This window comes from Pseudopodoces humilis, chromosome 9, assembly GCF_049639895.1.
Source record: "Pseudopodoces humilis isolate 2021_Gansu_Grassland_sample_001 chromosome 9, ASM4963989v1, whole genome shotgun sequence".
NCBI classification, from domain to species: Eukaryota; Metazoa; Chordata; class Aves; order Passeriformes; family Paridae; genus Pseudopodoces; species Pseudopodoces humilis.
This window is the reverse complement of record NC_142208.1, coordinates 1001207-1015888: the sequence shown is the minus strand read 5'-3', so window position 1 is coordinate 1015888 and position 14682 is coordinate 1001207. Positions and strand designations below refer to the sequence as shown.

General features: G+C 39.8%; 1 protein-coding gene across 8 annotated transcripts in view; it reads left to right on the top strand.

The window, feature by feature from the left end:
* Positions 1-14682, top strand: part of CTNNA3 (catenin alpha 3) — a 394943-nt gene that overhangs the window by 3873 nt on the left and 376388 nt on the right. For 6 of the 8 annotated variants that reach the window (XM_005530493.3, XM_088059433.1, XM_088059432.1 and 3 more), the window contains exons 1-3: positions 2426-2559; positions 6288-6394; positions 11407-11599. In XM_005530493.3, the coding sequence (XP_005530550.2) occupies positions 2535-2559; positions 6288-6394; positions 11407-11599 (325 nt within the window). In that variant the 5' untranslated portion in view covers positions 2426-2534. Of the gene's footprint in view, positions 1-2425; positions 2560-6287; positions 6395-11406; positions 11600-14682 lie in introns of those variants that run through there. The other 2 variants (XM_088059429.1, XM_088059430.1) reach the window with 1 other exon arrangement.

Here is a 14682-nt window from a genome sequence, read left to right as displayed (position 1 = left end):
GGGGTAGGGAAGGGGTAGGAAGCAACCAAATCTGTTGGCAAAATTTGTAGCAGCTCCACAAAGAGAAGAAACCCAGTTTTTTTTACCTCTTTGCAGCTGAGATACATTTTTGAAGCAAAAAAGGAGAGTGTAATGTTGTAATAGATAACTGTCAGCAAACAGCAATAAGGGGAAACGGGGAATTGTATTTAAAGGAAATAAAATTTGAAACCTTTTAGTAGCAGCTCATGGAATTTGTGTTGTCTAATATTTTAATGAGTGGAACAATATCCTATTTTTAGTGGAAGGTCAACTTGAGCTTTATTTGAACAGGGTCTCTGGTTCTGAACACAGATAGGAACACTTTAGATGTGATAACCAAAGGGAGGGCTTGGAGCCAGACCTCCTTAACCTATCATTAGGAGCTCAGATAGCCATCCATGGCAGAACCATGTGCCACTCAAATGGAGAGGAGTCCTTGTCCTGGGCCCAAGCTGCACGCAGTGAAAATAGCACTGATTCTCATGGGGAAGGATTTGGGGATTTTATTTCAGAATTTAATGAAAAATATTAATGAGGTTTTTTTTTTTTTTTTAAATGAAATACTGCCATCTGATGTCACACCACCTTCTTTTGTGTATTGGTTTGTTTGTTTTGTTTTTTAAGGTAAATGCTTTTCCTTAAATATTAGAACTCTTAGTTTTCAGACCAAAACCTCCAGTACCTGCAAAAATGTGCATGGAAGAAATGTTACAAACATTAGATTATTAAAGTATTTCTAGCTTAAGCACTATTATTTTAATTCTGCTGTCACCCACAATGGTGCATAGCCAGTGAAACTCCACTGATGAGTGGAATTATTTGGTTTACTGGTAGTGAGATACTGTCAGGATATAAGAAAGTTTGCATGAGACAAGTTCGTTGAGGTGTGACTCTTTGTCCCACCTCAAAAGTTTGTTGGTTTTCTTTCATAAACCATAATTAAACCTTTTGATGCCACTAGGTCAATCATGATCCATTGCTTGCCATGGGGATTCTCCAATATCCATACAGAACTAGGCTTAGGCTGTTTTCTTTTCCTTGGTAGAGTGATTGCAGGGTATGATGTATCACATTATTTATGCTGAGAACTATGTTGAAGAACTTGGTGGAAATTTTATGTTCTTGTGAGTTTTACCTGCTCTTCAAATTTGGATTGAAAAAGTGCTCTAGGGAGAAAGTAAACACAGGCAGAATTGAAAGGAAATGCAAAAAGAAGTGCTGTGTTTTTTTGGTTTTAATTTTTGGGGCTAAGATTAAAAAAATCTTCCAGTTACTTCATTGCCAGCCTGCACTGATATGCAAAGCCTGTTTAAATAAAGTAGCTTTCAGTGAATAAATGTTACTAATGGATCTGAATCTCACCACCTTCTCCAGCTCTGTTTTGTGCTGTCTGTGCATTAATAGACATGTTTCTTGTTGCTAGTGGTAAATAATGATGAAATCTGAGATGATTAGAGAGCTGACAGCTTTGTCTGGAAATTTAAATAATTTTATAGGTGTTTTATAGGTTTTACCTGGTGTTAAACGGGCCAGGTCCTTCCCAGGTGTTGGAGATGCTGCTCCATTCCAGAGCATGGTCTGGCCCACAGAGTACAAGAGGTCTTCTCTTTGCAGTACAACAGCTTGGACTTGTCTTAGCCTGAACTAGAAGATTTCAGCATCCTGAATATCTTATTTCATGTGTCAGCTAGAGGATTAAAGGAAAATGCAGTAGTTGTTTTTGTGGCTTCTATGAAGTCTGATTTGCACTTGCTTTACTGACTGTAGCAAAAAGGCTAACAAATTTTATTCCCTCAGTGCTTTTGTTGACAATTAATGAAGCTGTATAGGAAATACTGAAATGAAGAACAAATAGTAAAAACATTCTATTACATATTCTCAGCAATGTTTAATATCTTGGAAATCCTCAGGTTCCCTGTCCATATGTATCTTGGTAAGAAATACAAACCCTGAGTACTTTAACTTTTCTTTGTTATTTAGAAGGCAATGGGCTTTTGCATTTTCTGAAATTGCTAGGATAATATATTGTAGAGTGCCATACAATAGGAAAGAAAAACACCAGAGAAAACAAATTCGGTGCCAGGTTCCTGGGTGGGAGCTTTATGAATCCCTTTGCTGTCCAGTTCAGGGGTCTGAGAGTGAGTCATTGCCTCCAGACTGAAGTTGGCACACGGTCAGAACGCGTGCCAGAACAGTTGCTGTGCTGAAAATTCCAGGAATAACCAGTGGAAGTGTAAGTAATTTCATGCTCCGTGTCATCTAATTGTTCAAAACCTTTCCAGCTCTAAACTTTGATGCCACGCTGACTATGCTCTACCATGTAGCTTTAAGGGTGCCCATCCCCCTGCCACCCGTCCAGCAGCCACTGTGTCCCGTCAGTCATCCTGAAATACACTGGGAGCTGGTCGGGCAGTCCCCTGCAGATGCCTCAGGAGCCCAGTAGTGAGCCAAGGCAGTGGCACTGGAGTCCCCCACACCAGGGAATTGCATAGACAGTTGCTTTAGTGCTGAATATGGACCATGTGTTTTCTAGGATAGGTGAGTGATACACTGTTGGCTTTCTAACAATCTAGCAGGAAATGGGTTCTGAAGTAAAGGTTTTCTAATTTATGCAGAATGTCTTTGGCTCTGCTTTCTGACACTTATTAGTTTATGTCTGTATACAGTGTACTTACAGATTCTAAAAAAAAGCTGCAGGTGCTGTGCTCACTTTGCATTGCAAATGGATGTAGACTTCGGCTGTTTTTCCAGTGTCTTTTCCTTCTTACACCGAAAGACTCAGTAGTTTTGACATCTGATGAAAAGACAAAGTTTTCATTATCTCGAGGTTGGTAGGAGTGTGCAGGTGGTTCCTTTTCTGGCTGTTCTGGGACACAGCTGTGTCTTGTAACACATGCTTAACATCCTAAGTGTTGTAAGAGCTGCTGGTGTACAGGGCTGAGATTGCCTCCTGCAAAGGTTAATCTAACGGAGTGGGAGCTCAGACAGCCTTTTACCAAAATATCTCGCGGTGAAGGCCCTGCTGAACTTAGGGGGATGTTATATTGGAGTAGACAAATGCATTAAAAAAAAAAAAAAAGGGAAGGTGGAATGTTGATTTTGATTTTCTTTTTCTGAGGCAAACATACATGAGATTTTGTCATCTTAATGAATATAATCTGGAAGGACAGAGGTTCACTTAATAAGCGGAAATGCCAGAGAAAATCCCAGGATGATCTTTGCTGGCTGTGTACTTCTCTTTCTATCACCTCTTATCCTTACCTTAATTAAAAAAAATAAATAAATTAAAGAATCCAATTTAAATATTGATTACCCAATATGGTATATAACAGTAAAGAGAGCCTGGTAAGCTAAAAATATGTAGTCAGATTATCAAAATAGTTTAAGATCTTGTAGTTTTCACTGCATTGCCTTGCAAAGCTGTTTTTATCTTCCTGCTTTAAGGAAGTTTCAGGAAGCATTAGAATTCTACTTAAAAATTATTGCTGGAATCAGCAAGTGAGCCCTTAAGTGAGTTATTTATATCTTAGAATATAACTGAAATTTTCAGAGACAATAGTTTTTGCAATTGACTTTCAGTTGATGATTCATTATGGGCCTGACTCAAGGCTAAAAGCTATTATTGGCTTAACTGGCTTTTGAACTTAGGGCTCAAGCAAAGAATAAAAGTGCTGATGTTAGACAATATGCTGAGGGTAAGAAACAAACAAACAAGCAAAAAACACAGAACGACCCAGAAAAGGGAAGTCATGACACATGGATTCACGTTTTTTCTGACCTGCAAAAACGGGGTTAGATTTCTAATACTTCCCGAGTTTGAGAGTGCTCTGTGGTGGGAATCTGGAGCACAGTGATCCTCTAGTAACAGGAACTGACTTTAATTACAACTACATATTTATCTTCCAAAATTGAGAAAAGACCTGATTATTGCAGATTGTGCTGTGAGGATGGAGAGAAAGCAGCAAAAAGGTTTAACTTCTCTATTTTGAGTAAAGCAGGTGCTGACACCCTTCTGTCAAGGAACTGTGGGGAAGCCACTGCAGGGTTAAAGCATGAGTGTGTCTGCAGAAAAATAACCGAGTCAGCCGGTGGTTTCTTTAGGTCTCAGTAGAAGCACGAAGCGCTGTCTCCTTCCAGCTTACCTGTGCCCTTGTAACTGATGGATGTTTGACCAGAGAAAAATCCACAGCACAGTCGATACCATCTGTTTGCAACTGCTCTGATGGATTTCAAGAAGTGCCCATATTTTGGGAGATTTGTGAAAATATCGAAGATAAGGGTTGGTAACCAGCACTATCATAAAGATTTATTTTTTTTTTTCCTAATGTGAATAGAAAGCGATTTATTAAATATTGGCCAAAGATTTAGAAAACCAGTGAATTGCAGATGGCTAAAAAGGATCTGTCTTTACCAGAGCGCACAATGCTGTGGTTTGATGCAATCCCAGTGAAGCTGGAGGACGGCATCCCGTTGACTTAAAAGGCCTTTTGAATAAGGGGGGTGGACACAACAAAAGCGGCTCGGGAGCTTCTGTGCCGTGTGCTCGGAGACTGCAGCACCAGGCACAGCCGGAGCCGGCGCTGGCAGCGCTGCAGGGCAGCCAGGGGCGCTCCAGCAGCGGCGCACTGCGGGCTGCAGCTCACCCCGGACACCCAGCGTGGCACCGACAGACATCAGCGGCCTCCAGAGCCACTTGTTAGCATTGGGCACAGAGACAACCGCTGGCAGTTCCAGTTTTCACACGCCCGAATTTTATGGTGCTTGTTAAATGTGTGAAATATGGGCAGATAATTTGCTTTGACGTTTCTAGAGTTCCCTTTCCATTCATATCTGTGGAAGGAATACTGGGGTTTTGTTTTTGTTTTTGGTTTGTTTTTTTTTTTGCTGGTCAGTCTGATCTCAGGTTTCTTTTTCCTTTGTCTTTTGGTTCAGAACTAAAACTGAAAAATCAGTTCATTCCACATGCTATCACCTGGCTGGATGCAGCTGAATTTGTGGGAACTTGGGTCTGCTGCTAGTATAGTTTGTAATAAAAGAAAAGCTTGGCACTTGTTTAACCTTTAGTAAGAATGGCAAAACCCTAAATTGCTTTATACCTTAATTCTTTAATTATTGCTCATATTCTCTTTGCTTGTAAGTGAAATGTGGATAACTCTCCAGATCCATTCCTACACCACTCGCTACAGAAACCCTAAACTGCAGCACTGTATTAAATCAGTGCTAGGTTCACTGGAAGGTGACAATCCATCTCTTCAGCCTGCAACAATTGCAGTACCTTATTACTGTCTTATACAGCAACAATGGTTGTAATAAGTCTTGCTTAAAAAGGACAGATATCCACTATTTGTGTGTTTGAAGTCTTTATTGGTTAAAAAGGCTTTGCCATGCTGTGTTTTATGGGAAGTTAAGTTGCTGCAAAATTTAAAATGTCTTTTATTTTGGGACTATAATCGGTTGCAATCCAACTAAAGCAGTTGTAATTCTTTGTTCACACACACACACATTTCAGGCTAATGGCCTGAGCCATGGCCCAGTGAACTTGGTGAAAACTATTAATTCACATCAGTAGATTCTGCATCAAGTTCCTAATGAGTGACTTATTCACCTTAAAGACCTTACTTAGCTTTACTTCCATCTTATTGACTTCAGTAATAGGCTTTCTCACCTTAATCTGTCTTGACACTTAAAAAATATTTGTTATTGCAGGGTATAAAATAACAAAATGTTTCACTTTTTTCCTGCTGTTAATTTCCAGAAATTTAAAGGGCTGTTGTATATGCTGCTTGTTCTTAAGGTGCTTATTATTACCCCTGTAATTTGGCACATGGAATAAGATTATTGTTATGGGAGAAGTTATTGTGGACATGCATTAATGTTTTTGTTTTGTGATAAATTCAGTAATGGAATTTAATATTTTTGCTTTAAAGCTGCTTCTCAGACTAGTAGAGGACTTTTACTCAATGGTATTCTAATTCAGTTATCCTTGCATGTTTTTTTAACATGTCGTCAATGTAGAAATCTGTGAGTGAATATAAGGAGTTATATGTACTTTATGATTCTACAGTTTATGTAAGTATCAGCATATTTTTTTTTCACAATTTAGAAATGGGGAGTGGGAAAAGTTGAAATGTATTTCTTGAAATCCTAAGCCTGTTATGGAACCAGTTCATACTCACACGGGCAGTCTCTGGGCTCTGTCAGAAGGCAGTGAGGCTTGTAGTCATGGTTAATATTGGCTTATTGCCTTTCTCTTGTTTTGTACCCAGGTGAAATGTCGACAAAAGTGCCAAACATTAAACTGAAAACTGATCCTCGGGATCTGCAGATCCAGACATTTACGGTGGAGAAATTACTGGAGCCGCTGATAATTCAGGTATTTTAGAGCTGCAGAAAGTAAGCTGGGTAACCATGGAGGGAAGGGATTAGGGATGGAGAACTTTGACTAAGGACACTATTCTGAAAGCCACACTCACAGCTCACTTGCACTTTTCTCAGGCTCAGGAGATCTCCAGGGCTCTGCCTTCCAGATCTGGTCGTTCATTTGTCACTTCCAACTTTGCCACCCAGTCTGCCACAGTAAATGCTGTGTGTTCCAGCTGGTCTCTTGCACAGTGTTCTCTAGGAGAGGCTTAAATGTAGAATACACTGAAAATGGATTTCCAATGCATGAAATAAGTAATTCTTTAAAAATAAACTTGTATTTTCCCCATTTGATGCTTTCCCTCTCCCTAGCTTATCCAATTTATTTTCTTTTATTAATTATTCATTGTCACATTTGAATTTTTTTTTTTTTTGTCTTTTCCTCCCTTACTCACTTTTCCCTTCTGGAAGGTTACTTTCCTCAGAAAGTAACCTTTCCCATCATGACTTCATTTCCAGCTACTATTAACTGAACTGCCTCTCTCTGATTTTGTCTGCCTTTGTTTATTTGTTTTTGCCTGGCTGTGATTGATGGTGTAAAAACCCTCAGTTAACAGGTCAGTGGTTTGTGGAAGTCGTCAAGGATATGTGGATGGGTTATAAAATTAGTTTCAGAGTAGTAAGAATAGATGTCTTGATAGACTGAACTTAAAAACCTCCTGTAGACCAGTAGGTCAGACTGTGCTCAGGCATCTGCAACACTCTGGGTGTTTTTAGAGGAGGCAAAGAAAAGAAAATTTTGATTTGAGTTTTTCAGGATCAAAGAAACCTGACAAAACAAAGGAATTGCAGTTCCAGAACAAAACAAAGAAACCATCTAAGTTTTGGGGTTTTTTTTCCTCCCAGCTCTTCTCAACCATTGAAAAGTTTGAGGCTGTTCTAATTGGAAATGCTTTGGTTCTAGGAGAATAGTTTGACTGTTTCTTCCCTCTCTTAATTTTAATGCTTTGCTTGTTTCAGACCTGTGGAAGGAAAACTTAAGTTTTGAGTGGATCCTTCGAAAGAAAATGTTAAAAATATAAAAATAGGGATTAAAGGGTGATTGAGAGGCTGGAAGGGTAATAAGTGAAAATTAATCTGTGATTAGAAAGAGAATCGGACCAGTCACAGATAAAAATTATCTTCTTGCCAGATTCACTTTAGCAACTGCTGCTTGGAACACAGTTTAACTTTATTTTGAGATTTCTCTTGTAATTTATTTTTTTAATAGTCTTGTAATGCTGTGGCAGGAAAGAAACAATGGAAGTCTTTGAGGTTCTCTGAAGTCTGTTCTAGCCAGTTATGCTAAGTGTTAGGGCACCAATGCAGGAAAAAATGGAGGCAAAACCAGCCCGGGAAGTGACGAGGAAGCAGTTGTGGAAATAGCTGCAGATCACTTGCTGAATTGACTCCCTTCCCTGCAACGTGCACTTGGCAGTGGTGATCACTATGAAACTCTGAAAATAACATAGCAACTGTTTTGTGTAAAACCCTCTGTGAGTTGGCAACTTCTCTATCCTTGGAATAAAACAATTTCCCTGAATTGCTCTGGGGGTTTCCCTCTGTCTGTGGCCTTTTATTCCAGGTGTTTTGAGGATGTTAGTTTTGAAAGGAAGGCTTCTCAGTCTAGTTCTCAGTCAATGCATCTGGCATGTTAGAAAAGGTAGTTGGCAGAGTTAGCATGGTTCAGCTGACACGACGTGTAGACAAATCCCTGGATTTGGATTTGGAGTCCCTTGGATCACTGATGAAGAACAGGCAAGTTGAAAGGCTTGTGTTCCCACCTGTTATCCACAGCACAGAGGTTTGCTCACAGGGAAAACACACACTGTTGGTTGGAGTTCTACAGATGGTGAGTTCACCTTCTCCTCACTGGGTGGGATTAGCCAGTGTTTGTATGGGAAATACTTTGGATTTGAAACAGTGGGCAGGGTTTTTGCCGTTGTCATTAGGCCACTGAATTAATGTCTTGTTTTTCCTAAATGTCTAGGGATTGACATCTAGCTACCCTGAACTACCTTGTTAACAAAAAAAGAATGTTTTGATGCTTAAAAATACTTTTTATAGTAAGATAAGGGTGAAGTATTAGGATACTCAAGGTATCAAGACGTTGCTTCCTGAGCTACTGCAGTATTAAGAGATTGTCTCTAAGTGCTGCCAGTAACTGAATGTAGCATTGGAAGACCTGCTGCAGAGTTTCCTAGAAACTTGGTATATGGCATAACCATGACCCCACAAGAAACCCCACCCCTTCAGCCTAATAAGTAATGGCAATAACAGGTCCCAGAGGCACGATTCAGCTCTGTGGATGTGGTGGCACGTGCCTAGAAAATGGCTTGGAAACCCTTTGTGCCCTTAGCACAAGTGTGTTCCTCCTCCCAGAGCTAGGCTGAGGGACCTGCTGTGCATGGCAACAAGAAGGTGTTGATAGCTGGGAAATCCTGAGCAGGATTAATGGGGATGTGTTTTTCTTTTCTCTTATAACCATGTCAGTGACTGTGTATTCTGCCACTGCAGTACAAGCAAGCTCTGTTGACAATGGCACACTGTATTAGTCTGTGGTTCAGTCCTTTCTGGGTAGGATTGTAAAAGGTTGTTACATTCCTCACTGGGGTTCTGTGTTGGAGAATTCAGAGCAGTTTTTCTGTTTTCCATAATCTCCATGAGCAAAGAGCTATCTAACAAATTTTGACTTGTATTTGAGATCAGCTGCTGCCTCCAGTATTTCCTGACAGTGATGCAGAAGATGCAGTCTTACAGTCAAGAGTTTTCACCTGCAGGAATGGTTATTTTTTTATACTTTTTAATTTGTTTTATTTCCTTTCCTCCTCAACATATCAATGAACAGGGTATAGAATGATATTTTGCACTTAAAAAAACTACAGTAAAAACCTGCAAAGTAGAATACAATATCTTCTAGTGAAATAGTGATTAAATGCATAAAATTTAAAAAATACCTTTTAATTGGTAGATTTTTTGGGGCTGCTTCTAATTTTTGATGGTGTTTTATGCCTTTCTTATTGGATATCAGCCTGTAATCTCTAACTCACAGTTAAAGATGTGGTCATTGAAACTGCCTTAAATGTTCTGAAATTGACATTAGAGAAGATAAAAGATAAAGATTTTTATTCCCAGTGCATTCTCTACCAGCTGGCTGATTTATGTGCAATAAATAATTCCATTTTCTTCCTTTGAGCCACAGTCAGAAAAATACCCAAGCCTTCTTTAACAATCTGAGCCTGAGTTATTTATGTTGTTCTCTCCCTTGTGACATGCCAGAGCAGTTGATGTCAAGTGGATGGTTCTTCCTCCCCCAAATTGCACATGAATGGTACAGGGGTCAGGGCTTTTACATTTATAGATGTGTTTATAGAAATGTTACCCTGAGGATATTTGTCAGTTACGTTTAGAAGTGATGATTCATGAAGAGCACTCAAGTGCATGAATTCATGGACAAGATCTGAAGGTGAGCTAAGGCACTTGTAGCACTGTACTACCCATGTCTTGGCAGAGAGAACAGGAGGATTAAAAAGCATGGGTGAACTTCATGAAAATAAGGTGTGCTTTAAAGTATCTTTATAACCCTTAAGAAAAATGTTTTGAGAATCTTTCCTTAGTGTTACAGCTCAAGCAGTGCCTTAGAGAATAGTCTTTCAGAAGCATTCTGTTGGAGTGTGGAGGCTGTACTCAGAAGATGAGGAATGTGGAGTGGGATGGTCTGTAAAAAATAAGTTCTTTATGGATGTTGAAGTGCATTGGTAAAAATATAATTTGGACTAAACTGCAGTAAATTTAAATCCTGGGCAAATTGATGTACAATTTTAATGTTGAGAGCACCCTGAAGAATTTGGAGTGTAGAGCTCTGGCCACTGGGATACCCCTTTGTAATGAGAGGAAGCATTTTGAAAGGTGTCTGTGCTCATTTTGGGTATTTGTTCTGGGATACCTTGCAAGTCTTACGCTGAAAGTATGGGAAGACTCAGCACTTCCGAGGAGAAGGAACCTGGGGATGCTTGGCTGACAGCAGCTGAACACAAGCCAGCCTGTGCCCAGGTGGCCAAGAAGGCCAGTGGGAGCCTGGCTTGTATCAGAAATGGTGTGGCCAGCAGGACCTGGGCAGTGATTGTACAGTGGTGAGGCCACACCTCGAACCCTGTCTCCAGTTTTGGGTCCCCCATGACAAGAAGGACATCGAGGTGCTGGAGCCTGTCCAGAGAAAGGCAAAGGAGCTGGGGAAGGGGCTGGTACACAAATCTGCTGAGGAGGAGGCTCAGCCTGGAGGAAAGGAGGCTCAGGGGTACCTTGTGGCTCTCTACAACTCCCTGACAAGAGTCTGGGGTCGGTCTCTTCTCCCAAGTAACACGTGCTGGGAGAAGAGGAAGTGGCTGCAAGTTGCACCAAGGAAAGCTTAGATTGGATGTTAAATTCTTTCCCTGAAAGGAGTGCCAGGCATTGGAACAGGCTGCCAAGGGACACAGTGGAGTCACCCTCCTTGGAAGTATTCAAAAAGCACGTGGATGTGGTGTTTTTAGGGACATGGTTTAGCGGTGCACTTGGCAATGTTAGCTCAACAGCTGGACTTGATGTTTGGAGGCCTTTTCCTACCTTAATGGTTCCGTGATTCCTGCCTTGCTGAAACCTCCTCAGATAGCACTGGTATTATTTTATTTTATTATGAGCACATTTTAAAACAAGCAGTGGCAGGAGTTGGCATCAGGGTTAATAGAACAATGACATTTCTGTTGACTTTGCTTTGATCCTACAGAAGGAAGAACACAAAGATGATGTGTATTCAGTAAAACTGTGTCAGATTGAATTCACTGCTTTTGCCCATTCTTGCTATTAATGCTGAGCTTGCCTGTTTCTAAAACAGAGGGAATCTCTCTGCTTATTCTTAATTACATTTTTTTTTTAATTTTAAAAACAATAAAAGTTCACTTGTAGGACTTAAACCATTATTGTCCCTCTTGTTTCTTTTAAATGTAGGTTACAACATTAGTGAACTGTCCACAGAATCCTTCTAGTAAGAAAAAGGGCCGTTCCAAAAGAGCTCGTGTCTTGCTTGCTTCTGTGGAAGAAGCCACTTGGAATCTATTGGACAAGGGAGAAAAAATTGCCAAGGAAGCAGTTGTGTTTAAAGAGGAACTTCACACGGCTCTCGCTGATGTGCGGAAAGAGAGTAAGTAAATTCAGGAACTGGTTTAACCATGCCTGGTGTCAAAGCAAAGCTGGGATATCTGTGGGAAATGTGATGTGCAGATGTCTGAACTCGGAGTTGTCTAACTGTGTATTCTGGGATACCACCTATAAGGAGGTAAAGTGCGCAAGCTGGGCTGCATTGGGAAAAAAATACATGTATCAGTGAAAGTTTTGTGTTTTGGAATGTGGTTTTGTTTTTCTCTTCATGAGGACAGGATGCCTCTTGATCATTTTAGTGGCTGTTAAACACTAAACATGATTAAACACATGAGCATTAAACACGACTGAAAGTTAATGCATATCTTAACTTCTTGAAAAGAACTGTTGACCTGAATCTCGGATTAAAGCCTTTTCATTAAAAATTTAAAACCTAAAATCTTCCCACTTTTGTGCATTAGTGAGGATTTAATTTGGGAAGGTATAATAATAGCCCAGTGTGGAGGTATGTTTTGAGAGTAGGAGGAGGATAGATCCTTTAACCTACCACAAGTCATCCCCTCCCGATAGAGCATCTCCTTTGAGGTGACTGGTGTCATATTCTGTGTCCTCCTGACTTAATCTCTCCATTTTGAACCTGATTCCCAGAACTGGACTAGTTTTTGTGATCTGCAGAGAATGGTGTAGCCATTTTCTTTCAGGCTCTTTGTTGTTTTCTTGAGTTTTACTTTTCCCCGTGGAAACTGGGAATATTTGGGTGAGCACGAAGGCCGTGAGTCACATGACCAACATCCTAAATGTGTTCCTGCAGAAATTACAAGTTAAAGTTCATGTATGTTTTAATTATATCATCCTGTCCTTACTAAAGATGGCACTTAATCAGGTTTTTCTTTGAATTTGAATTTATTTTATTTAGTCATCTTGCACATGCAGCTGGGGTGGTTTCTGAGTCTCTGCTGTTGTTCAGGGCAGTGATTACTTGCTTTTGGCTTCCTCTGAATCCAAAGATGGCTGTGGTTTAGAGTCTGATCTATGCATATGGTGTCTGAGATACCTTCAGGTCCTTTGTGATTAAAAGTGTTATGACCAGCAAGTATCACTGTTATCTGTCACACTGAGCAGCTGAGGCTCTTGCAAAATCATTCATTTTGGAGTACTCTTAAAATGTTAGCCCATCCATTACAGGCTGATAACACAAGGTAAGAATAAAATATATAGTTTTATATTGATTTTTATACATAGAGAAATTGAAAATGTGAAATATTTTTGTATTACTTATTGATTCTCAGCCAAGACCAGGGGTAACTACAAAAATAAATAATATATAAAGTAGATTATATATCCCTCATACATTTTAAAAGAAAGTTAAGTCCATGTTATCACCTATCATTATGCAATGATGAAGTGAGTGCTTGCAGCCCATCTCCCTTCAAGGATTTGCCAAACTGCACAGGTTAGTTTTAAGAAATCGTTGAAACAATTGTAAAAAAGGTAGCATTTTCTTAATTTTTCAGATATTTTTAACCTTTGAAGCTGTGTGCTATTTTTAATTTGTGGTATGCCACATCATATGCAGCTTTATTGCCTGTTATTCAGGCCACATCCTGCTGCTGTTCAATGTCTCATGTTATTTACTTCAAGCTCTTTGAAGGGATGTGGGTCATCAGCCCAGCTTTCATGAGGCCACCTGCCACGCATGGTACAGCGTAGAGTGTTTAATTTTCTGTGGGACTGGCACTATGGTGACTCTTATTAAGACAATCTTTAATTAATTAGGAAGTTTTTTACATGGCTACAGCTTGTATTTCCTGGATAATGGAATTTTGAAGAAATGCTTTAGATAATTTTGCTCACATCAGCCTAACTCAGATTTGCACACTGAGATCTGGAAAGAATAAATCCTGTCTCACCTCCTCTTGTGTTTCACCTCGTGTCACGCGCTGAACTTGTTCAGCTGGGGCTGCAACATGAGCATTAAACACTTATTCCTTTGGAACATCAATTGCCAGTGTGAAAACACTTCTTTGTTACTTTTGGAGCTCATTGATTTGGGGTTCCTTTTAAAGGAGTGATAGAATTTTTTTGATCTGCTTCTGACAATTCAATTCATAATAACGCTTTGGAGAATAAAGGAGGAAATGAATGGAATAAAAATGAAGATTGGGGGTAATGTTTGCTGTGTTTAATTCACCTGTGTGTGATTCATGGTCTTCAGAAATCATTTACATGAGTAAAGTTTCACTGACTACAGCTTGCTCTTGGCACTGTCAGTAGATGAGATTTTGGAGTCTCAAATTCAATTGGATTCTATTAGTGACCTCTGAAAGAAGGTGTTGCTATAATGGGTTGACAGACATGTTACCTGGATAAATACGGTGTCTGCTTCCTTTGACATCTGCAAAGTTTTACCAAAGAGTTATAGGCTTGGAGCCAAGCATTTTAATAATAGTGGTTCTCTGTTTCCTCTCAAGAAAGTGCTTTTTAAGGCCTACCCACATCTTGATAACATCTTTTTCTGGAGCTATGCTAAGTGGGTCAGCAGGAAGGTGTGTGGGTGGTGGATTGTATGCATGTAACTGAAGAACTGCCACCATTTCCTGTTGATCTGATTTGGTGAAGCTTTGTTGGAGGCTACTTATGGCCACAGTTTTATTCTAAAATAGTGTAATAAACCCCAAAGTAAGTGTATTGAAAAACTCTCACTGAGGGATTTCGTGCCCGTGCAGCATTTCAAAGGATTGTCTTCTAATTCAGTGTTCTGTGGAATAGCTGACCCCTATGCAAAGGGTGTAAGGAGCACTGCTCAACCCTGAATGCTTCTGACACTAAATATCAACCTCAAATTCATGTCCTCATCCTGAGATGTAATCAATTTTAAGGCAAAACTGTGCTGCTGTTCATGTGATGAAATGTGGCTGTAGAAATCTGAAGTCTAGCATTATCCTTTGGATGATGAGTTTTTACATTTATGTTAAGGTGTGATGGCTTACAGCTCTCAAAGCAGTTGCATGGGCATAACTGAAATGTTTGGTATTTACTGCCATTGCTGACTGACTATATATAGTCAGAAACACAACAGTTGTTGTCTGCCTTGTTTCTATCTATTGCAGTGTCAGTGTTTCTTGT